Source organism: Pseudophryne corroboree, chromosome 10, assembly GCF_028390025.1.
Source record: "Pseudophryne corroboree isolate aPseCor3 chromosome 10, aPseCor3.hap2, whole genome shotgun sequence".
NCBI classification, from domain to species: Eukaryota; Metazoa; Chordata; class Amphibia; order Anura; family Myobatrachidae; genus Pseudophryne; species Pseudophryne corroboree.
This window is the reverse complement of record NC_086453.1, coordinates 57,853,363-57,878,268: the sequence shown is the minus strand read 5'-3', so window position 1 is coordinate 57,878,268 and position 24,906 is coordinate 57,853,363. Positions and strand designations below refer to the sequence as shown.

The 24,906-nt window shown below is 45.4% G+C and overlaps 1 protein-coding gene across 1 annotated transcript in view; it reads left to right on the top strand.

The window, feature by feature from the left end:
- Positions 1 to 24,906, top strand: part of TRPM4 (transient receptor potential cation channel subfamily M member 4) — a 211,149-nt gene that overhangs the window by 169,781 nt on the left and 16,462 nt on the right. Inside the window, exons 14-22 of the mRNA XM_063942435.1 lie at positions 266 to 411; positions 750 to 862; positions 3,458 to 3,553; positions 3,652 to 4,083; positions 9,382 to 9,514; positions 12,886 to 13,060; positions 15,259 to 15,427; positions 19,175 to 19,356; positions 20,244 to 20,376. Of these exons, the coding sequence (XP_063798505.1) occupies positions 266 to 411; positions 750 to 862; positions 3,458 to 3,553; positions 3,652 to 4,083; positions 9,382 to 9,514; positions 12,886 to 13,060; positions 15,259 to 15,427; positions 19,175 to 19,356; positions 20,244 to 20,376 (1,579 nt within the window). The remainder of the gene's footprint in view (positions 1 to 265; positions 412 to 749; positions 863 to 3,457; positions 3,554 to 3,651; positions 4,084 to 9,381; positions 9,515 to 12,885; positions 13,061 to 15,258; positions 15,428 to 19,174; positions 19,357 to 20,243; positions 20,377 to 24,906) is intronic.

Genomic DNA, 24,906 nt, shown 5'->3' with positions numbered 1-24,906 from the left:
TTGCAGAGTTTATCATTATTCTGATTAGCAGTGTTCTTAGTACTTAGAGTGTGCACCTGCATTTTCTCTTTGTATCTGTGTAACCTGAGGGTAACTAAGATGTCCGATGTTCACGCAGGTGATCCGATGCTGCATCTTCTGACATAACAGCCTATCAGTGAGGTTTGCAACTGGTGCCTTTTTATTTAAGACATGACATGAAGTCTGCACACTAATGCTCCCTGAAAAATCATGTGCTATATAAATACAATGCTCTTTCTTTCAGGGGTGTTTAATGAGTGTTACAGAAATAGCGAAAATCGTGCGTTCAAACTCCTGGTAAGGCGCTCTAATGTCTGGGGCGGAGCCACATGCCTGCAGCTGGCCTACGAAGCAGATGCTAGGAATTTCTTTGCGCAAGATGGCGTACAGGTAGGGCCACATATTTGAAATTCCTACAAACTTATTAAACTTGTGTCTCTTATAAAAAGGTGAAAGAATCCAACTACTTATTGACTACCAACAGTGTACCAGTGCACTGCGCTATACCAGTGACATCACGAGGCGCGTGGCACAAGCTACAGAACCAATATTTGCGGCTGGAATACAGGATGCATTGTAAAGGAATTATACAGCGTCTTCAGTGTTATGGTTCTTTAGTAAATTGACAAGAGGACTGCAAAAAAATAATCAGTTGTTCAACTTCTTCCAGGTTTTTATTTAAAATTGTCTTTGAATTAATTTTAATGCTGGCACTTTCTGTTTCACAGTCCATGTTAACAGAGAACTGGTGGGGTCAGATGGCGCAGAATACACCCGTGTGGGCGATGGTTTTGACTTTCTTCTGTCCACCTCTCATTTACACCAATCTCATTGAATTCAAGTAAGTGGCTCAGTACATTGCAGTGTTAAACTCAACCTTTGTTTTTTGCACTTGCTGTGCCCACTAAAGGGATTGTTAGTAAGTAAGCGCCGCAGGCAGGGCCCTCCTTCCTCATGTTCCTCCACAGCACTCCTTGCCTCCTAGTCCCATTCTGCGACTGACTGCTCGCCCTTCATTGGGTGCAGCTTCTTTGGGTGCCATCGCCTTTTGCCCCTCAAAATAAAAGTGTTACCCAACCCTCGCCAGTTGTCCGCCCCCATGTCTGATTTGTGGGTTTATTGCTCTGTGCTGTTCTTATGTCCGCTTGCATTTACGTTCAGGGCCGTCAAGAGCTCTGTTAGGCCCTGGTACTGGGGGGAAGGTGGCCAAATCCGGGTAAGGCGTAGCCACACCCCACCTTAAAAAAAATGCTGCTCCAGGGGAGGGAGGAGCGGCCCCGTTGGACACTTCTCCTCTCTGGCCGTTACCACTGGCTATGCCTGTATAGCAACGCAGCCGCAGTGTCACATCAGGCAGTGAGAGGGGACTGCTGCAGTAGCAGTCTCCTATCTCTCATTGCCCAATGTGCTGCATGGCTGTGCTGCTATAAGTATACGGCCAGTGGTAGTGGCCAGAGCAGTGGGGGGCGATCATAGACCCAGGCCCCTCCAACCAGCCCAGGCCTGGGTAAATAGTACCGCTCCCCCAATCTTGTTCTGTATGTATGTATACTCTGTCAATTTCCATGTTACTTTGTATATTTAATGTATGCTGATGCGGAAACTATGTGGTACCTTAAAAGTAAAGGATATTAATAATAATGTTTAAAAGCAAATTATCCATTTACATGCTAATTAGAGAAACTGATACAGGTTGAGTATCCCTTATCCAAAATTCTAAATCCCACATTTTTGGGTCCCCTACTGAGATAATGACATATGTATTATATATTATGTGTATATATCGATATATTATATAGATATATAATATATATGTATATGTGTCATTATGTATCCGAAAAATACATTCGACTATTAGCACATTTTTTTCCATCTCTCATTTTGGCCCAGAATGTACTTAGGAGAAAATACACCCAGGAAAAAGCTACTTAAATGTGTGTTATGACTGATGCACCGCTAGATGAGTTCAGCTTAAAAACCGTGAATGTGTATTAGACATAGGCCCAGATTTATCAAGCCTTGGAGAGTGATAACTTTGCACGTTGATAAAGTACCAGCCAACCAGCTCCTAACTGCCATGTCACAGGCTGTGTTTGAAAAATGACAGTTAGGAACTGATTGGCTGGTACTTTATCTCCGTTGTATTTATCACTATCCAAGGCTTGATAAATATGAGCCATACTTTGTACTCTACACGATAGCATAGGTATGTTGTAGCAATGTAGCTATACAGTGTTAGTAGTTAATGCTATGGTCCTGTCACCCTTTTTGTTCACAATATAATACTGTATGTTAATGTTAGTAGCCTGGCGAGTCTGCCCAATGGTTTAAAAGGGCAATCATTTAAAAGCAAAACCAACTAGGGTTTGCTTTTTAAATGAATTACCCTTTAATATATTGGGCAGCAGACCTGCCAGTAACTCGCCGATGCCCAGCAGGTCACAGGCTGTTACCTTTGCCCCTTAGTGTTGTTGAAGAAACCCATTGACTCATTTTCAGCAGCACCGGAATCTTCCCATGCAAATAGAAAAGAAGCGCAATATCTGAGCAAGAAGGAACATATAATAGGATATATTGGGTCTCATTTATCAACAAGTGATAAAACTTGTTGTTAATGATAAAACTTGTTGCTTATGATAAATGTTGCTCCAGCCAATCAGCTCCTGTCGTGTTCAGCTCCTAACTGTCATGTGTTTGAAAACTGACAGTAGCTGATTGGCTGGAGTACCATTTATCATACGCAACAAGTTTTATCATTCACGAGTTGTATCACTCGTTGATAAATGGGCCCCATTATTTTAAAAACTTAAGTTGCTCTACTCCAGGGCTGGCCAAACCGGTCCTCGAGATCTACCAACAGTTCATGTTTTCCAGACCTTCTGGAGATCTGTAGAATTGTCAGTTAGGAATAAATGCAGCACATCTTAATTAGTAATGACTACACCTGTGCACCAGCTAGGTGGTCTGGAATATGTGAACTGTTGGTAGATCTCGAGGACTGGTTTGGCCAGCCCTGCTCTACCCGATGTCCTCATGAAATAATGATGTATATTCCTGTGTGTCACAGTTTACAGGTTGAGAACAGCCTCCAGTGTGAGCGATTGAGAGTATGCAAACATTTCAGTGACATACCTGCAACACTCACATAACACGGGCCATCTCTGCGTGTCTGATTAGCCACCTCCCAGTCACCACCCAGGATCGCTCAGCACTTTTCCCAGACTTCTCTGATAATATGCACTATACTCTGTGGAATGTGTGCACTTTTAGGGAATTTCGCGCTTGCGCAGTAGGAAAAAGTTTGCTCATCTCCTTAAACATGGGCATTATGTGCAGCTATAAATCAGGCTCAAAGTTAAAACCCTCTCATTGTCCTATAACAAGAGGCACCATCGTTTTTTTGTTTTTATTTTTTTCACTTTTTTTTTCTTCCTAGAAACTATGACCATGAAAATGGACTAGAAAGTCAGAGAGTGGAAATGGACAGCTTAGATATTGATATAAAGACCACAGTGGCAGAAATCATGGAGGGGTAAGTGATTATGTATACGTACGTTTCACCTTGTAAGTTGAATGACAGTTCTCTGTATGCATTTAGTTATGGATGTTATGTCATATATCCCTAATCAGGGAAGAAATAATGAAGGAAAAAAATGAACTTGTAGAACTGAAACCCGGCAAGACGGCCAATTCAAACCATGGAGCCCATGATGGTGAAGTCAGTAAGGACAAGCGAAGGCCACAATGGTTGCGTACATGGAAACAGTTTTGGAGCGCCCCCGTGACGGCCTTCTTTGGGAACGTGGTCATGTACTTTACATTTCTCTTCCTCTTCTCCTATGTGCTCCTCATGGACTTCAAGCTACCTCCACCAGTAGGCCCAGCCACCTCAGAGATTATACTTTATTTTTGGGTTTTCACTATGGTTTGTGAAGAAATCCGGCAAAGTTTCTTTGTGGGATCTATGCCTGTAGCACAGAAGGTCAAACAATACTTACAGGACTCCTGGAATCACGTGGACATCACGGCCCTGCTACTGTTCATCATTGGTGTCATCTGCAGGTATAAGTGGTGCATGATAATAAAGAGAGTATATACAATGCAAACCCTTCCAGCATTATAAATATTAGACACTTCATGGTACATAGTTGCCTACTTTCTGGCTGCCCCCCTCCAGGAGATGACAGCCAGGTTGGCATAGAGGTGGGTGATGCGGGGGCATAGCTTGGCATAATGGGCGGGGAGCGGTCATGATGCAGTGCAACAGGCTGTGGGCGTGGCTGTATGACTGTGTCAGCGTAGCCATGCCCCCTATTATACTATGCCAAGAGTACTGGCATTGTGCAGAAGGGGGCATGGCTACAATGATGCGATTCCGTATTTATCGCGCCATTGATTACTCGGTCTGCCCACTTTACTTGGCGGCTGGGTGGTGGGATGCGACCGGCTCCACGGGACTTGCCCACTTTCCCGGGGGGCTGGGAGCATTGTTTTGAATTTTAGGAACCTCCCGGCCATTGCGGGAGAGTAGGCAAGTATGAAATGATAACTTTAGCGAATCATAATGTGCCTAATTAACATAGTTATGCTAGATACTAATAACTGGGTACAATAACTCTTGGGGGGTGGGGGTCTACATAACAAACTAAGGGGGCGATGCATCAAACCTTCTAAAGATTGGAGAAGTTGTTAATAGAAACCAATCCGCTTCTCCCTTCCGTTTTATCGAATGTACTTGATAAATGCTAGCTAGGAGCTGATTAGATACTATGGGCAACTTCTCCACTTTTTAGAAGGCTTGATAGACCTCTCCCCCAAAATCTGTCCTTTTAACATGTGGAAATGGCTTTTTCTGCATGTTTAAGCAAAGCTGACTTTTTAGCTTACAGTACACTTATCAAAGCTTTAAAGAAAGTGATATTAGAGATACAGTATTGGATCCTTGGAGAGTGATAAAGTGAAGAGAGAGAGACTACTAACCAACCAGCTCCTGTCGTTTTTCGAAACAGCCTGTAACAGGTCAGTTAGAAGCAGATTAGCTGGTACTTTATCTCTCTCCACTTTAACACTCTCCAAGGCTTAGTACATCTCCCCCATTGTCTGCTATGTGCACAGCGGCCTGCACAGAAGTCCCTCTCCCCCCCCCATCCCACCCCAGTTGTTTTTACAGCTGTCCAACAAGCTCCAAATAGCTTAGCAGTTGCGAGGCCGGGTCTGAGCCCAGAGGTAAATTGATATTATATGCAATCACTTTATTTGTTTCTGATCACCGGGACAGGTTCTTATCAGAACCAATGCCCGGCAACTTCACATTAGTAAATACCCTTAAAACAATGGGTCTAATTCAGACCTGATCACAAAAGCAAAATCTTTCTCTAATGGGCAAAATCAAGGGGGTGATGCAGACCTGATCGCTGGGCCGCTAACTTTGCTGTCCTGCGATCAGATAGTCGCCGCCCCAGGGGGAGTGTAAATTCGCAGTGAAAGTGTGCGATCTCATGTGTACACCGAGCTACTAAAATCCACTTTGTGCAGTCTCTGCACAGCCCAGGACTTACTCCTACAGTCCGGTCACATCAGGCCGATCGGGGCCGGAACTGACGTCAGACACCCTCCCTGAAAATGCTTGGGAACGCCTGCGTTTTTCCGTACACTCCCTGTAAATGCTCAGTTACCACCCACAAACGGGCTCTTCCTGTCAATCACCTTGCGAACACCTTGCAAAGTTTTCGCACCATCCTGTCACTGACCGGCGATGCCTGCTGTTGTTGAGACAAACAGGAGCGAAAGAGAGGATGAACAATGGAGAATTACAACATTATAAAGTAACGGACAACTGGACCGTTGACCCATAACATAACTGACAACTGTAAAGTTGACTCATAACACAACGGACCTCTGTAAAGTTGACACACAATGAGCAGCAATCAGGTCTGAATCACCCCCCATGTGCACTGCAGGTGTGGCAAATATAAAATGTGCAGAGAGTTAGATTTGGGTGGGTTATTTTGTTTCTGTGCAGGGTAAATACTGGCTGCTTTATTTTTACACTGCAATTTAGATTTCAGTTTGAACACACCCCACCCAAATCCAACTCTCTCTGCACATGTTACATCTGCCCCACCTGCAGTGTACATGGCTTTGCCTATTAGAGTAAAATTTTGCTGTTGCGATCAGGTCTGAATTAGGCGCAATGTCCTTATTGCCACAACATGTGGCGATTAGGAATGTTACATTTCAGGGGGCATATAGGATTTTTTTTAGAAGTATGCACCATGTCCTTTAAATTAGCGGTGAGAAAACCACATTTTTGTTTTTAGTTTTATTGGCAAAACCATTCTAGTTTTGTTTTTGTGCAAAACTGGGCCGGAGTTTGTTTTTCGATTATCCCCTCAAAAATGTAAGTTATTATTAATATTATATTTTATTTACATGGCATTTCAGGGGCTCCATAGTGCCATACATAGCACATTCCTACAAAACATGTAAATATGTTTAATTCAGTTTAGAAAATTTGCAGATTCTCATATAGCGCCTGGTGCAGAGGTGCCGGCAAATGGACCCGCATTGCGTGCATGGAAATAGCTGTCGTATTGTCCCACAATATGCAGAGTTGTGGCCGCACCATCCCTAATAATAAACTTATGGAAATAGCCATCATCCCTATAAATGACCAGCCCTGTCTCTGCTGCAAGAGATCTCTCTGAAAGCAGATGGATCTCTGCGTATGCTCAACCCGGAATTCTGCCTACACACCCACCCCACGCCCTAAAACACTTAGCCTATGTACAGATTCCCCAATGCCACCCAGTTGCGCCCACTTAGTCACTAGTGGAGATGCGATTGAGTTGCTTTCCACTTGGAAATCGCCCATAGCTGCTCATAGCTGTGTAGGCTCTGCAGTGCTAATCTGTAGGCAAAACTGAGTTGCATTGAACTGACCGCCACATCAGCCTCATAGTGATAGATTCAGTCTAACAGCATCTCTCAGAGCAACAGTGTTTTCTCTGAGTTTTCCACGGGCAATTTCAGGCAAAAGTGCAATTTTAATTACAGTAATTATAGTATACCGCATAATGATTAAAAAAAAAAGATAAAATACTATTTGAGTGCAATTACGGTTTCAAATTGTTGGTAAAAAATACACTATGTCCTAGAAATGTACATATAGATTCTCATTAACTGACCTCCAATACCTCACTGACTTCAGGAACCTCTCACACGAATTGAAAATTTGATGTGATACCTTTACCATAATGCTTTATACTGTACACTTAGGGGGTCACTTCTAAAGTGCAAAATGTGGGTGATTGCAATGATAAACGCTGTCAGAAGAGTTGTATAGCACAAAAGGAGGGGTAAGCCTCCAAAAGGATACATAAGTAATGAAAATAGGGTTTTTGTTTTACTTTTGAAGTTAGCATTTGCAGCTAATTCAGCATCTAATATTATTGGCACCCGCTTATTTGGACATACTAGTGGCCTGTTACAACATCTGGTCAGATTTTGCCTGAATACCATTGACCTGTGTTTTCTATATGTATTATGTTTGTAATTGTCATCATTTGGTATACGTTCAAGATACCGGCTGTCTGGATCCTGGCAGCCGAAATCCTGACGCCTGAATCCCGACACCCATCAGAACACCATCGGCGGAATCCAGAACAGGGCAGGATTCCGAAATAGCTGGGAGTGTTAGCATTTGCCTGCGGGGGTGTGTGTGTGGGGGGTGGTGGGGGGGGAGGGTGTAGAGTTAGGCTGCGGGGGTGAGGTTAGTATTAGGCTGTGGGCAGGAGGGGGGGTTAGGGTCAGGCACTAAGGGTGGAGGTTAGGCACTAAGGAGGGAGGTTAGGGTCAGGCACAAAGGGGGAGGTTAGGGTTAGGCACTAAGGGGGGAGGTTAGGGTTAGGCACTAAGGGGGGAGGTTAGGGTTAGGCACTAAGGGGGGAGGTTAGGGTTAGGCACTAAGGGGGGAGGTTAGGGTTAGGCACTAAGGGGGGAGGTTAGGGTTAGGCACTAAGGGGGGAGGTTAGGGTTAGGCACTAATGGGGGAGGTTAGGATTAGGCACCACCTGGGGGGGTAGGGTTAGGCTGCGGGGGGGAGGTTAGGATCAGGCTGCGGGCAGGTGGCGGGAGGTTAGGGTTAGGCACTAAGGGGGGACGTCCGAGTTAGGCACTAAGGAGGGAGGTTTGGGTTAGGCACTAAGGGGGGAGGTTTGGGTTAGGCACTAAGGGGGGAGGTTTGGGTTAGGCACTAAGGGGGGAGGTTGGGGTTAGGCACTAAGGGGGGAGGTTAGGGTTAGGCACTAAGAGGGGAGGTTAGGGTTAGGTACTAAGAGGGGAGGTTAGGGTTAGGTACTAAGAGGGGAGGTTTGGGTTAGGCACTAAGGGGGGAGGTTTGGGTTAGGCACTAAGGGGGAGGTTAGGGTTAAGCATTAAGAGGGGAGCTTAGGGTTAGGTACTAAGAGGGGAGGTTTGGGTTAGGCACTAAGGGGGGAGGTTTGGGTTAGGCACTAAGGGGGGAGGTTTGGGTTAGGCACTAAGGGGGGAGGTTTGGGTTAGGCACTAAGGGGGGAGGTTTGGGTTAGGCACTAAGGGGGGAGGTTAGGGTTAGGCACTAAGGGGGGAGGTTCGGAATAGGCACTAAGGGGGAGGTTAGGGTTAGGCACTAAGCGGGGAGGTTAGGGTTAGGCTGCGGTAAGGGAGGGAGGTTTAAATACTTACATCGCCCCTGTTGGGATCTTGACCATTGGGATGCCGTGATCGGTATTGTGACCGTCGGCATCCCATACGCCGGGATTTCATACCGATCCCCATCATTTATGTTTCCATATTAAATATTATACATTTTTAATGCACTTTCAATAAGCAGTATATTCATAATTTTAATGTTGTTTAGACTGCCTTAGTGCTGTATAACCGCCCTCTTTTTGTTACCTATAAAGTACAAAATGTCTCCTATACACAGTAAAAGCAGCTTTTCACCTGGATTAGTGAAAGTCTGCTAGACCTCCGCTTTGGAGGCACTTGTATTGCAGCCGAAGTTTTGCACCCAGCCTGCACTCAAGGGACTCTCTGATCCAGCCCGCTACTCCTTTTACATGGAGCAAAATCTTACTCCTCAATTTGCACAGTATTCACTTCTAGTGTATATGTATAACTATGTATATATATATATATATATATATATATATATATATATATATATATATAATATGCGAAATAGCACATACAGTAAAAAGGGATCAGGGCATCACAAAATAGAATTGTCGCTGCATGCATTTTCAGTGCTTGGTAAAAGACTTTCACAGGATGTGTACTTCACTGCGGAGCGTATAATGCAGTATGTACTTTCTGCAGGATGATGGACCATACATATGAGTCAGGACGGACCATCCTCTGTTTTGATTTCATGGTTTTCACCCTTCGGCTTATTCACATTTTTGCGGTCAACAAACAGCTGGGGCCCAAAATAATTATTGTCAGAAAGATGGTAAGTTTATATGAAAGACATAATACACTGTATACAGGATCAAAAACCTAAAGTGCACTTATTTAAGTACATGTTTATGTGTAATGTAAAACCATACTTTAGTGAAAGGGCACGTATCCTTTTCTCCACCATAAAAGCATACGTGCAGACTTTGTAACCTGGCCGCCCCTAAGTTGTACAGGGATGGCGCCAGTGCCTAGATGAAGCAATTCACCGCAAATTGCATCATCAAGAGCCCAGGCAACCCACTAATGATGCAATTTGTGGTATCACCCGTCTCAACCCAGTTCTGTGAATCTCCCATTATGTCTCAATGGGTGGAGACACAGTGACACAATCGGTGGCACTACACTCCCTTCTACCTTGACCTGATGTTGGTAAGTATACTGTGGGCAACACCATATACTTAATTGTCCCTAAATGTTTTATATTGTGCTAAAATATTTGCTCTCAAACTGATATTTGCACAAAGGCGGTTTATATTGTAGGCGTAGTCTCCCTGTGACCTACCCCATTAGCCCTTTCTAAAACTGCCCATACATTTGGCCTGTTTGTGGTTCCAGCAGGAATCGTTGGATTCCAAATAGATTTTAGACCTTCTCAGTCTTCACTCACAAAATGATTTGGAACCAGTTTGGTTCAATTCCAAATTAGTCAAAATAATGCCACCTGTGCCCACACACGGACAGATCTGGTAATTAATTTAAATGCCACACAGTGTTATCATATAGTCTGGCCCCACACATCTACAGAAGTGCCACCATTACTTCCTAGTTCCTACTCCCTAGTCTACACAAGGAGACTCACCCACCATCCAAAATCACATGCTGCTCAATCAAACCTGATTCAGTAGTAGTTTGCTTGTACAGTGCATCTGGAAAGTATTCACAGCGCTTCACTTTTTCCACATTTTGTTATGTTACAGCCTTATTCCAAACTGGATTAAATTATTTTTTTCCCTCAGAATTCTACACACATTATCCCATAATGACAACGTGAAAAAAGTTTTGTTCTTAGATTTTTGCAAATGTATTAAAAATAAAAAACTAAGAAATCACATGTATATAAGTATTCACAGCCTTTGCTCAATACTTTGTTGATGCACCTTTGACAACAATTACAGCTTCGAGTCTTTTTGATTATGATGCCACTAGCTTGGCACAACTATCTTTGGGCAGTTTCGCCCATTCCTCTTTGCAGCACCTCTCAAGCTCCATTAGGTTGGATGGGAAGCACAGCCATTTTCAAATCTCTCCAGAGATGTTCAATCGGATTCAAGTCTGGGCTCTGGCTGGGCCACTCAAGGACATTCACAAAGTTGTTCCGAAGCCACTCCTTTGATATCTTGGCTGTGTGCTTAGGGTCTTTGTCCTGCTGAAAGATGAACCGTCGCCCCAGTCTGAGGTCAAGAGCGCTCTGGAGCAGGTTTTCATCCAGGATGTCTCTGTACATTGCTGCATTCATCTTTCCCTCTATCCTGACTAGTCTCCCAGTTCCTGCTGCTGAAAAATATCCCCACAGCATGATGCTGCCACCACCATGCTTCACTGTAGGGGATGGTATTGGCCTGGTGATGAGTGGTGCCTGGTTTCCTCCAAACATGACGCCTGGCATTCACGTCGAAGAGTTCAATCTTTGTCTCATCAGACCAGAGAATTTTGTTTCTCATGGTCTGAGAGTCCTTCAGGTGCATTTTGGCAAACTCCAGGCGGGCTGCCATGTGCTTTTTTACTAAGGAGTGGCTTCCGTCTGGCTACTCTACCATACAGGCCTGATTGGTGTGTTGCTGCAGAGGTGGTTGTCCTTCTGGAAGGTTCTCCTCTCTCCACAGAGGAATGCTGTAGCTCTGACAGAGTGACCATTGGGTTCTTGGTCACCTCCCTGACTAGGGCCCTTCTCCCCGGATCACTCAGTTTAGACGTCCGGCCAGCTCTAGGAAAAGTCCTGGTGGTTACAAACTACTTCCATTTACGGATGATGGAGGCCACTGTGCTCATTGGGATCTTCAAAGCAGCAGATATTTTTCTGTACCCTTCGCCAGATTTGTGCCTCGAGACAATCCTGTCTCGGAGGTCTACAGACAATTCCTTTGACTTCATGCTTGGTTTGTGATCAGACATGCACTGTCAAGTGTGGGACCTTACATAGACAGGTGTGTGCCTTTCCAAATCATGTCCAATCAACTGAATTTACCACAGGTGGACTCCAATTAAACTGTAGGAACATCTCAAGGATGATCAGTGGAAACAAGATACACCTGAGCTCAATTGTGAGCTTCATCGTAAAGGCTATGAATATTTATATACATGTGATTTCTAAGTTTTTTTTATTTTTAATAAATTTGCAAAAATCACAAAAAAACTTTTTTCATGTTGTCATTATGGGGTATTGTGTGTAGAATTTTGAGGGGGAAAAAATGAATTTATTACATTTTGGAATAAGGCTGTAACATAACAAAATGTGGAAAAAGTGAAGCGCTGTGAATACTTTCCGGATGCACTGTACATAAAGATTAACAGACTAACCCGTTCTTTGTATTGGTGGAAGTGTTGCATATTTGTATTATTTTAAATTGCATATATATTCATGTTTTGTTAACCTACTTCTTTCTCATTTAAAAATAAAATAAATGATTCCCTTTCTGTACAAGACATTTGGGAATATTTATTAAAATAATTTTCACTAAAATAATGTGAAAAAGGGCATTTTCACACCCTTTTCACTTTGTTTTAGTATCATCTGAGTTTACTAAAGGGCAATTGAAGGAGAATTCCCAAAATTCACCTCCAAGCACTTTAATTCACATTTTTAATAACTAGGTTGCTTTTCCCATACTTGTAATGTGATCTGGGCAAATTTACTAAAAAAATTATGTAAAAATATAGGAGGGAGCCCTGTGATAACGCTATCTTGAGATAGCGTTATCCAGGCTTCCCACCGGTTCTCCGCTCATGCACTGCCTTCTCTGCCTGCTGGCAGTGAAGGCTGAGCTCTGATCTGGCCCCTGTGATCAGCCTTGTGTGTCTAGTGGACACACACGCTGATCACTGTGTAAAAAAAAAAAAAAAGTGAAAGGAAAAAAGTAATACTTACCTGTACCCAGGGAACGGTGATTCGGCGAGGGCAGACGGTCATCTGATCGCTGTGCTCCTGCTGTGAGCTCCGGTGCAGTAAAGTGATGCTGGGAAGCCGGCATCTCCCTTTGCAGCACCAGCCACCAGGGGTTACAGCAGAGCACAGGATCAGATGACCGGATGCCCTCCAAGGTGATCTCCATACTAATCCCTACATTGACATCCCAACAGGCAGAAAGTGCAGCTGTGCAGAATAATTTCTTGTGTTTCATGATGTGTCTCTGCCATTCCCCACAGATGAAAGACGTCTTCTTCTTCCTCTTCTTTCTGTTTGTCTGGCTTATTGCCTATGGAGTGGCCACAGAGGGTCTCCTACACCCCAATGACATGCGTCTGGGCTGGATATTCCGACGTGTCTTTTACAGGCCTTATCTACAAATCTTTGGTCAGATTGAACTAGCCAAGATAGACGGTTAGCACATTAAATGTAATGAATTGAAATACTGGGGCAGATGTATTAAGCCTGGAAAAGGGATAAAGAAGTGATAAGTTAGAAGGTGATAACGCACCAGCCAATCAGCTCCTAACTGTCATTTTAAAAATCTGCAATGATTGACTGGTGCTTTATCACCTTGCGCTTATCACTTCTTTATCACTTATTTATCCCTTTTCCATGCTTAATACATCTGCCCCACTGCCTGTTATGTTCTATGAGCCTAATTCAAGGTTGATTGCAAAATAAAATTTTTCCATAATGGGCAAAACCATGGACCTAGGGGGTCATTCCGAGTTGTTCGTTCATATTTTTTTCTCGCAATGGAGCGATTAGTCGCTAATGCGCATGCGCAATGTCCGCAGTGCGACTGCGCCAAGTAAATTTGCTATGCAGTTAGGTATTTTACTCACGGCATTACAAGTTTTTTTCTTTGTTCTGGTGATCGTAATGTGATTGACAGGAAGTGGGTGTTTCTGGGCGGAAACTGGCCGTTTTATGGGAGTGTTTGAAAAAACGCTACCGTTTCTGGGAAAAACACGGGAGTGGCTGGAGAAACGGAGGAGTGTCTGGGCGAACGCTGGGTGTGTTTGTGACGTCAAACCAGGAACGACAAGCACTGAACTGATCGCACTGGCAGAGTAAGTCTCGAGCTACTCAGAAACTGCACAGAGAAGTCTTTTCGCAATATTGCAAATCTTTCGTTCGCAATTTTGATAAGCTAAGATTCACTCCCAGTAGGCGGCGGCTTAGCGTGTGCAAAGCTGCTAAAAGCAGCTTGCGAGCGAACAACTCGGAATGAGGGCCCTAATTCAGATCTGATCGTAGATGTGCTAAATTTAGCACATCTACGGTTTCACAGACATGCGGGAGGACGCCCAGCACAGGGCTAGTCCGCCCCACGTCTGGCTCTGCCCTCCCCCGCACAGGTACAAAAGCATCGCACAGCGGCGATGCTTTTGTACCTAACGAGTAGCTCCCTGCCAGTGCAGCTCCTGCGCGCTGGCAGGCCGCTACTCGCCACGTCCTGGGTCGCAGCGACTGCGTGTGATGTCACGCAGCTGCCGTGGCCTGCCCCCCATCGGTCCGGACACGCCTCCGTTGTCCAGACTGCGCCCTGCCAACGGCGTTCTAACAGGCAGAGGCGATCGCAGCCCTGAGATGCTGATAGCATCTCACTGAGCTCCCGGGATGTGCACGCGCAGTATGGCCGCTGCGCGTGCGCACTCCACACAGTAATTCAGACTGCGATTGCTGCAGCGATGCAGTCTGAAATACCCCCCATATGCACTGCAGGGGGGGCAGATATAACATGTGCAGAGAGAGTTAGACTTGAGTGGGGTGTGTTCAATCTGCAATCTAAATCGCAGTGTAAAAATAAAGCAGCCAGTATTTACCCTGCACAGAAACAAAATAACCCACCCAAATCTAACACTCTCTGCACGTTACATCTGCCCCACCTGCAGTGCACATGGTTTTGCCCATTAGCTAACAAATTTGCTGCTGCGATCAGATCTGAATTAGGCCCCATGTGCAGTGCAGGTGGGGCAGATGTAACATGTGCAGAGAGAGTAAGATTTGGGTGGGTTATATTGTTTCTGTGCAGGGTAAATACTGGCTGCTTTATTTTTACACTGCCATTGAGATTTCAGTTTGAACACACCCCACCCAATTCTCTCTGCACATGTTACACCTGCCCCACCTGCAGTGCACATGGTTTTGCTCATTAGGGGAAAATGGTATTTTGCAATCAACCTTGAATTAAGTCCTATGTGTATTATTATTACTTTTACATAGGCCAAATTCTGACTTTATATGGCGATTCTTTGTCCTGAAGAGATCAAATAATATGCAACTACTGTTATAAGTGGTCCACGAGCAAGGATGGAAAGGTTATCTTACTTGTCTCGTTCTGTTTATATACTGTAGCTCCCGGACTGCCTGCCCTATAGCAAATATAGGCTACCTGTAGTCTTTCAGCAAACGAACGCACTGTGCCCATAGCCTGCTCATGGACTGTACATACACAAGAACTCTGCATTTTATGCACATTTCATAAGGTGTAATAAACATATAGTTACAGACCGCACAAAGAATGGACAATGAAGATGTCATTGTGTGTAGTTCCTTGTGTAGGGACCATCATTATGACCCGTCCTGTCTCCATTTCCCCACAGCTGGACTACTAGAAAATATAAACTGCACAGATGACCCTGTGGAAATCATGAATGAGGTATTGCCCCCTTGTCCCAACACATTTGCCAATTGGCTGGTGATTCTCCTGCTGGTTGTCTTTCTGCTCGTTGCGAACATTCTTCTGCTGAATCTGCTGATCGCCATGTTCAGGTAACTGGTGGAAGGCGGGAAATTCTCTAACTTTCATATAACAGCCTTAGAAGAAGATTTCCTTCTCTCCTTTCCATGCTTCCTACGATATCACCTAACCCTCCGTTTCTGCCACCCTGAGACTTATTTCAGTGCCATGTCCCCTGATGCAGCAATGTTTATATAACAAGTACTTGTCCTACATTGGGGGAGATGTACTAAGCCTGAAAAGTGATACATTTCACAGTGATAAACTGCCAGCCAATCAGCTCCTAACTACCATGTCACTGGCTGTGTTTGAAAAATTAGTTAGGAGCCGATTGGCTGGTACTTTATCACCGTGATATTTATCACTTTTCAAGGCTTAGTACATCTGGCCCATTGTCTTGTACTGTAAGTCGCTGTTTTCTTGTTTTGCTCATTTGTTTATGTACTTTGGCGCTGTGGAAACCTTGTGGTGCCATAGAAATAATGATAATAATAAGATCGTACTAGTAAAGGGACCTGGCCAGGTCACCTCAGTCTGCCTCCCCCTCAATCTGTACTGCCCTTTGGTCTGTTCCTCCTCTTTCCGCTGCCCCGCCTCCCACTCTGGCTGCTGCTTGCTCTGCTCTGTTCCTCCCCGCTGCCCCTCCCGCTCCCTGCCCCATACCTACCCCGTTTCTGGTTGCTGGCTGGGTCCTCCTCTTATGCTACACTGAAACAGACCTTACACAATAATTATATAGATATTGGATAGCCAGACCTATGTCTTTATGTCTGATAATCGTTATTTATATAATGCTCACTGCTCCATGTTGGTTAAGGCTGATGACGGAAAAAAAATAAAAATAATAGTCATTAGTTGAACAGAGGTAAAAAGAAGGAAAGGTGAGGTTATGGCAAGTAGCAGTAAACCTGATGACCTCATTCATAGTGTGTGCACGTGCATAGGGCCTAATTCAGACCTGATCGCAGCAGCAAAATTGTTCTCTAATGGGCAAAACCATGTGCAGTGCAGGGGGGGCAGATATAACATGTGCAGAGAGAGTTAGATTTGGGTGGGTTATATTGTTTCTGTGCAGGGTAAATACTGGCTGCTTTATTTTTACACTGCAATTTAGATTTCAGTTTTAACACACCCCACCCAAATCTAACTCTCTCTGCACATGTTACATCTGCCACACCTGCACTGCACATGGTTTTGCCCATTAGAGAGCAATTTTGCTGCTGCGATCAGGTCTGAATTAGGCCCTCAGCCATATCTGATTCTGGGTGTGATATCATACCTCCCAGCCGCTGGCGTATCTATAATAGGTGCAGTATGTGCAGGGCACACGGGCCCCCACCGCACACACTGCACCCATTTCTTCTATACTTACCTTTCCGGAGTCCATCAGCGACTGTGTGTGGGCCCCCTCCTCTCCCGTAGCCGTCACCGCCGCTGCTAGCGCATTGAGCGCTAGAGACTCTGGCACAGTGCCAGAGTCTACAGCGCATGCCGGCTATGGGAGAGGAGGTGGCCCACACACGGAGTCAGCACACGGGTCCCCTCCTCTCTAGAAACGCCGCTGCTCCCAGCTGTCCCAATTTAGGCAGACAGTCTCTATTTGGTGGCTCTGTCCTTCTGTCCCTATTAGGGTAGCTTTATCCCAAATGTGCTGGAAGTTGGGAGTTGCAGAGCAGGGGTGAACGGGCGCCACGGGCACCTGCCATAAGGTACACTGGCGTATCTATAATGGGTGCAGTGGCTGCCGCGCCATTTTTTCGGGGACCTGCGTATGCACTATACACTCTGGCACTGTGCCAGAGTCTCTCTAGTGCTCAGATCGCTAACAGCGCTGACGGCTACGGGAGAGGAGGGAGCCCACACACGGAGACTGCACACGGGTCCCCTCCTCTCTTGATACGCCGCTGTGCAACATTGTCAGGGAAAGGAACAGGACAGGTGGCTGATTGTAAGTGCAGGTCAGGCCACAATGACGCACCACCATCCACGTATCATGTCGGTTGTCCCGTTTCCTTAACAGCAAATGTTGTGTAGAGCTGTATCTGGAGCCAAGACCAGAAGCGCCTGCAACTCCTCCCAGTCAGCTGCTGCCAGTGCATGCTGCAACATGTAGTTTCACAGCAGCAGCAAAAAAAGGATAATAGGAGGACTCATTCCCAGCATTTCTGGGTTTCCCTGTTGTAGTATGATAAGCACAGTCTGTCTTAGACCGATGCTGGTTGCAGTTTGCAGGAGGACGCCAGGCGGTTCCGCCCACAGCTTTAACAGTTACCAGCCGGGTCGGGCTAGGCGTGCTGTCCCTCAGTTCATTTTATAGATGTCCGCAGTATTGTTTGTCATTTTTAGATTTACATTTTTTTGGTTTTTAAAGAATATACATTAAAATGCCAGTGTTCATCATCAACCTCTTCCAATGCGGCTGCATCAAAACTTTGTTAATGCATCAAACATATCTCCATGCAGACACATTCGGCCCAATTCAGAGATGGAATGCAGCGACATCCTTGTTTGAATATTTTGCCGCAGTTGCTTCTGTGGCTTTACACTAATGCTGCTACGAAGCCCTTCCCCGTGTAAAAGTGTGCAGCTGAATGTGCATGGACTGAGACGCCCACTGTCTGCTCCATGCACGCAGTAGTGCCATCTGGTGGGTAAAGCCGCAAACATCGGCTGCACCACCCAACTTTCCACCAGCTCTGTGGCAGCTTCTCCGTCTGAGTTTGGCCTCCTGCGTGAGCAGCTAGAGCGTCTCTGTATGGGAACTCATTCAGTGACACGCCTGTGACATTCCCTTAGCATGTGCATGAGACGGAGCCTTTTTGCGTGCATTACTAGCCACTTCCCACACAGTGCCCAGTAACACCCCATTCATTGCCTTAACAGTTCTTAATGTCTGCGGCTGAATTAAGTTTGAGTTTTCTGAGGCACACCATTGGGATTGGTTCAGTATGATTTACTGACCAACAATACCGACGGACATAATTCCGACAGTCAAAATACCGACACAGTCAAAATGCCGACATTCATTATGCTGACATGTTCAAAATGCTGACATGGCAAAATACCAACATGAGTTTTGCTAGCGTTTTTTTGTGTCAATGTGGACATAGGTTGACAAGGACACCGTCTAAGTGTACCTCGTCCCCTTGCGTGGCTCGCTGCGCTTGGCACACTGTTATATCCCCCTCCAGGTCCACTGGGATGGTAAAGTCTGTTTTGGGGCAAAAATTCCTTAAAAATGCATGTCGGCATTTTGACATGTCAGCATTCCAAAATGTCGGCATTCTGACTATGTTGGCATTTTGAGCGTGTCGGCATAATGAATATTGTTATTTTGACCGTGTCGGGATTATGTCTGTCTGTAAATCAACTGCTACCCATTAAGACGCATGCGCATTGCAAATATTTTGGCGTTTTAAAGCATGCGCAGTTGTAAAAAAAAAAATCTATGTTGCGTGCATCTCGGAATCCGGTCCACTGTGTTGCGTTATCCGTATCTGCATTATTTTTGTGGCAATTGTTTTTATGTATACACTTTGGGTGCAAATACGTCCAGCTGTACGTGAGGTCCTATATGTGCACTGCATGACTCTTTCAGTGCTGGGACAGGAGTCCCTATACTGTACTGAGAAATCATGCAGTGCGAACTGGAGACTTGACTGTGCTACACATAAACTGCTTGTTTGCTGCATCGGTCATACATTGTCCACACTGAGTTTCTTACTGTGTTTGAATCATATACTGTTGTTAATGTTGCACTATGTCTTTCCTCTGCTCAGCTACACCTTCTCCAAAGTCCAAGGTAACAGTGATATCTACTGGAAATTCCAGCGCTACAACCTGATTGTGGAGTACCACAACCGCCCGGCACTGGCCCCGCCCTTTATTATCATCAGCCACATTCACACGTTTATCAAGCGCAAGATCCGCAAGGTGGAGTCTCAGAAAATCAGACACTTCAGTGAGTCTTCTACTGCAGCTCTAGATTCCGGCGTTTAGATACGTAATTAATCAAGCTGGCGATTAAATTAATCAAAAGTACAAAGTAAAGATTACTGTGCAGTATCAGCTTCTATGGATAGGGGGAACCGTGATGATCCTCTGCTGTCTATATCGCTACCATAGCAACCAGTCACATGGCATATGTAAGGAGCAGAGAGGCTAAGGAACTACCTTCTGAGCTCATTTTGCTGTGAGTGTTACAGACAGCCATACTAGTCTGCCCTCCAGAGAGATTTTGAATAGGAGATAGGGGGACAGCTAAGAAACATGATGTTCAGTTGCGTGCTTAAAAGGTATTTAACTGGCTACTTAAAGAAGTAAACAGCTATGTGGGATTGCTGCTTTAACTCTCAGAATAATAGAAAAACAATGTCGCCTACTGGGCTCTCTTTTAATGGCTGGTGGGCGTAATTCATGTTTGTACGCATTTGCCTAAGCAGCTGCGTCATGGCCATTTTCGGGGTCAGTCTATGACGTCGCCTGTGTATGGAAATATAGCGACGGTGCCCTACCTGCACAGCCAAGATGCAGAGGCAGGGGTCGACCTCTATCCAATGCGTTCACAAATAAATTGCGAATGCATCACGGGGTGGGCGCCACACTTGCTGGACAGCGCCCAGCATGTGAGTATGTGGACGTAGATTTTGCCGTGGGAGCAAAATCTGCATCATTTCTGAATAACCCCCTAAGGCCCGGTGTCTCTAAGCTGTAATCTTTTTTTTATTTTTTTTAGCTCTCGACAATGATCTCAGTGGGTGAAACTTAGTAAATAAGTGGGCAGGGCTAGTTGAAAATGTCTGCCTCTTGCCATTAACTAATACAGTACGCCCACTTTTTGGTTCCTAGTGTTGGAATTAAAGGAGCCTCTGGACAGCCGGATGCTCACCTGGGAAGCCGTTCAGAAGGAGAACTACCTGGTGAATATCGCCAAGTTGAAGAGGGACAGCGACACCGAGCGGCTGAGACGCACCTCACAAAAGTAAGGACGTAAACAATGTCAGGGCCACATAGCTTCTGCAGCGGTCTTTTCATTAATTAAAGTGAATTTTATACTGTGAAGCGCTGGGAGAAAACAATAGCTGTATGTACATTTCATTAATGACCATTAGAGGTCACACAATCCAAAATGGCAGACCAGTGCTAAACTGTTTCTGTAATGGCTTTGTATTAAGGACATGCGAGTAGCCTCCTTTGTATGGATGGAAAAGTATTTCATAAAGTGTAAATCAGTGGTTCCCAACCACGGTCCACAGGGCACACTAACAGTTCAGGTTTTAAGGATAACCATACTGGAGTATAGGTGGCTTAATTTGTACCTCAGTTATCTGGATTTAACCATCTGTGCTCAGACATGGATATCACTAAAACCTGGACTGCCTTAAGGACTGAGGTTGGGAAACACTGGTATAACTGGTTTAAAACAGCCAAACATCCACCACAGGTTGTGTCACTAAAAAAAAGCTGTTGTGGATGGTGGACAGAATAAAAAGGTCCCTTTATTTTTACTACCACCATAGGGCAACCCGTCTTTAATGTAAATGTTTATTTTTCACCTACATACAGCTCATTCAGGCCTCATTTACATCTTAAAGACTCATTTTCGCCTCTGTGGCGAAACATTTACTTTTGACACTTTAAAATGGCTGCCGAAGGGTGTAAGCGCAGCTTCTAAAGCCACAATTTCTATCCTGCTTATGATTGGTCCTCTTGCTGACGACTTCCCTACACGGTTTTCCTTCTGGGGGGCGTGGGGAAACACGTACTCCTGGGAAAAGATATTTAGGGAATGTATCAGGCTAGTAGGAGGGTGTAGACCAACCTTTAGTCATTTGGAGTAATAGCATTTTGACATCAACCTACAGTAGACTATTTCAGGTCATCCAAATTATGTGTGTCTGTGTTCCTGTCAAGCTTATACAGGAAAATCGTGGGTCAAATCTGCATCCAACTTTTTGTCAAATTTTTTTTTAAATCTTTTTGATCCATGTTCCATGACTCTATCAAGTATCTTCCTCCATGATGTATACCAGAGGTTCTCAAACTCGGTCCTCGGGGGCCCACACAGTGCATGTTTTGCAGGTAACCCAGCAGGTGCACAGGTGTATTAATTACTCACTGACACATTTTAAAAGGTCCACAGGTGGAACTTCTCCACTTTTATCACTGCTAAGTACATCTCCCATACACCTAAAGATGTATCTGCCAATCTGGCTGGTTGGAACAAAAATCTGGTAATGGATGGGAGCAAATGACAGTTGACCATTTGAAATGGTCAACTGTCATTTGCTCCCATCCATGTCATTTGCTGCCATCCATTACCAGATATTCGTTCCAACCAGCCAGATTGGCAGATACATCTTTAGGTGTATGGGCACCTTAAGCCCTTACTAATTTGTTGCACAAAGGGAGCCAAGATGGTGTGTAGGACGGGAGGGGTTTGAAGGCGTAGTTGAACTACAATAAGGGCGTGTTCACATAGCATGCATCCTATGCAGAGTACCAAACAAACACACATGTAGTGCTCGACCCCTGGTGCATTCAGTGGGGTTGGGTATGATATGTCATCAATTAGAATGTTGACATTCATCATGTAAACTGTGATGAAATGTTGACATGTTAGAATGTCGACATATCGTCCCTCATGGCCCAGCAGTGACTTTCTCCTGGCGGCTGCAGGGGCCTCAGCGGCCTCTTCCAGGTCTCGGTGGTCATGTGATAGTCACTTCTGGATCATCCATCGGCATTCCTGTAAGTATTTCATTGCTTTCCCTAACCCTAATCCCTACACTTCTCCCTAGTGCAGGCATGTCCAAACTGCGGCCCTCCAGCTGTTGAGAAACTGCACATCCCAGCATGCCCTGACTCAGCTTTAGCATTCTCTGACAGCAAAACTGCGTCAGGGCATGCTGGGATATGTAGTTTCACAACAGCTGGAGGGCCGCAGTTTGGACATGCCTGCCCTAGTGCCTAACCCCCGTCAGCCCGCAGCCTAACCCTAACCTTCCTTTATACTATAGGTCTGCAAACTCGGTCCTCATTACTCCACACAGTGCATGTTTTGCAGGTAACCCAGCAGGTGCACAGGTGTATTAATTACTCACTGACACATTGTAAAAGGTCCACAGGTGGAGCTAATTATTTCACTTGTGATTCTGTGAGGAGACCTGCAAAACATGCACTGTGTGGTGTCCCGAGGACCGAGTTTACAGACCTATGCTTTACACTGACCGGCCATGTGCTGTAATGCATATGCATTGTGTACTGACTTTTTAAGCATATTTTACAATCACTGTGAAGCCACAGGACATATTCTGGGCACATCTGCTCCGGGTGTCTGCAGCATTACGCAGGTGCATTTAATTAGGCATGCCTATCTGGACGCAGCTCATGCTTGCAGGCAGCTCTGCGCAAGTAGCAAAAATACTGGGTTTTCTTTTGGAGTGCATAAAATGTGACACCCCTAATAATAGCGGGTGTTGTGTGCACTGTGGATCGTACCTGGTCTCAGAAGGCCCTTCTTCATCTCCTTCCTATCACAACATGGCAGAGGAAAAGAGAGCCCTAAATCCCAAATATAAGGAGGACACAGGAAATAAAGCATACTTGCCTACCTGACCCTCTCCATGAGGGAGAAAATGCTCTGTTCCTGGACTTTCCTGGTAATGTAGGATTGCTATCACCTGTGGTGAGCTAGTTAATTGATAAGAAAGGTGTTTCACCACAGGTGATGGCAATCATACATTACCAGGAAAGTCCAGGAACAGAGCATGTTCTCCCTCATGGAGAGGGTCAGCTAGGCAAGTATGTAATAAAGTGACGTTTGAATTTATTAAGGAGCCCATAATTTTATTGTGATAAACTTAAACACTTACTGTAAGCTATCTTAACACTAAAATAACGACACAGACACTGATAGCTGGATTTAAAGGTCAGACGGTATTTATTGATAGCTGACCTGATTGTTAAACTAGATTTATTATGATGGAGGATATTATGTTGGAGGATGGCAAAGGAAAAGTCGCTAACAGACGCCAGCTCCAGTCACTTAAATTGATCGCCCCCTGGAGGCCGCAACTGGACATACTCCTTCACCAGTCGCAACGGGCAAATATCTTCAGTCACCTGTGCCCTAAGGGACATCCAGCGACCTCGGACAGCTTGATCTGCACACCTAGCAATTCTGTCAACAACTGCAAAGTAACAGGCCTCCGAGAATCCACCGGCACAGGACTTTCCTTAGCCCAACCCTTAAGGGCTTTGGAAAGGACGAAAAAGACCTGGTGGGGTCCGCTTGCCGACGCACCTTAGCATGGAAAGATATGCCCGCAAGGGCAGAAGCCATGGCTACCTTAGACCTACCCTCCTTATAATGGCTCCAAACAAAAGCCATCAAACAGTCAATGGAGGACTTACCCACTGGACCATACCTTCATGAAAATGGCATCCAATCACGCCAGGCCGCATCATACGCCCTAAGCGTGGAAGGAGCTAAAGCATTCTTGGCCAAAGCAACTAACCCGGCTCGATAATCTGCCAGATATAAGGCAGGCACGGTAAACCTTCAGCCGCTGCCCCCGGCACCAACTCACGGAACTTATCAAATTGAAAACGAGACAAAGCATCCGCTATCCGGTTGTTGATGCCGGGGACATGGTGAGCCCTGAAATTAATATTGTGCCTTAAGCATTTGAGGACCAAATACTGCAAAAGGCGCAAGCCTTGGGGGGAGGTGGAACACTGATTGTTAATAACGTGGACCACTCCCATGTTGTCGCAGCGGAACGATATGCTCAGATCCGAAAACCTGGAAGCCCACAATTCCAAAGCCACAATGACAGGAAACAGTTCCAGCAACAGAAGGTTCCTAGTGAAACCACGGGAGACCCAAAAGGCAGGCCAGGGGGCAGCACACCACTCGCCGTCCGAAGGGACGTCTGTCCGGCAAAATCGATGAGGGGGACGGTTTTTGAAGGCTATGGCGTAACCTCGAGTGATGACTTCCCGTACCCAGGCATCTGAAGTGGTCTTCAACCATTCCTGGGTATACCCTAGAAGCCAGTCCCCCAGGGGGAGGCCCGCCCGGTCATGCGGCAGGCTTATCGGTCTTGGAAGCTGGCTGACGGGTAGCCAGGCTCTTTTGGGCTTTGGCTTACCAGGTTTGGAAGTGTGGGCCTGTTTGTGGTACGCCTGACCTTTTGCTTTTCCTGAAGGACGAAAGGAAGTACTTTTAGCCTTCGGCACAGAAGGAGCAGTACTTGGCAGACAGGCAGTTTTGGCAGTAGCCAAATCAGCCACTATCTTATTTAAGTCCTCCCCGAACAGGATATATCCGTTAAAAGGGAGCACCTCCACCGTTTTTCTAGAGTCCAGATCCACAGACCAGGATTTCAGCCACAATATCCGGCGAGCCAGGTCTGACGTAGTAGAAGCCTTGGCTGCCAGAACACCGGCATCAGAAGCCGCCTCTTTAATATAGTGAGAAGCTGTGACAATATATGACAAGCATTGT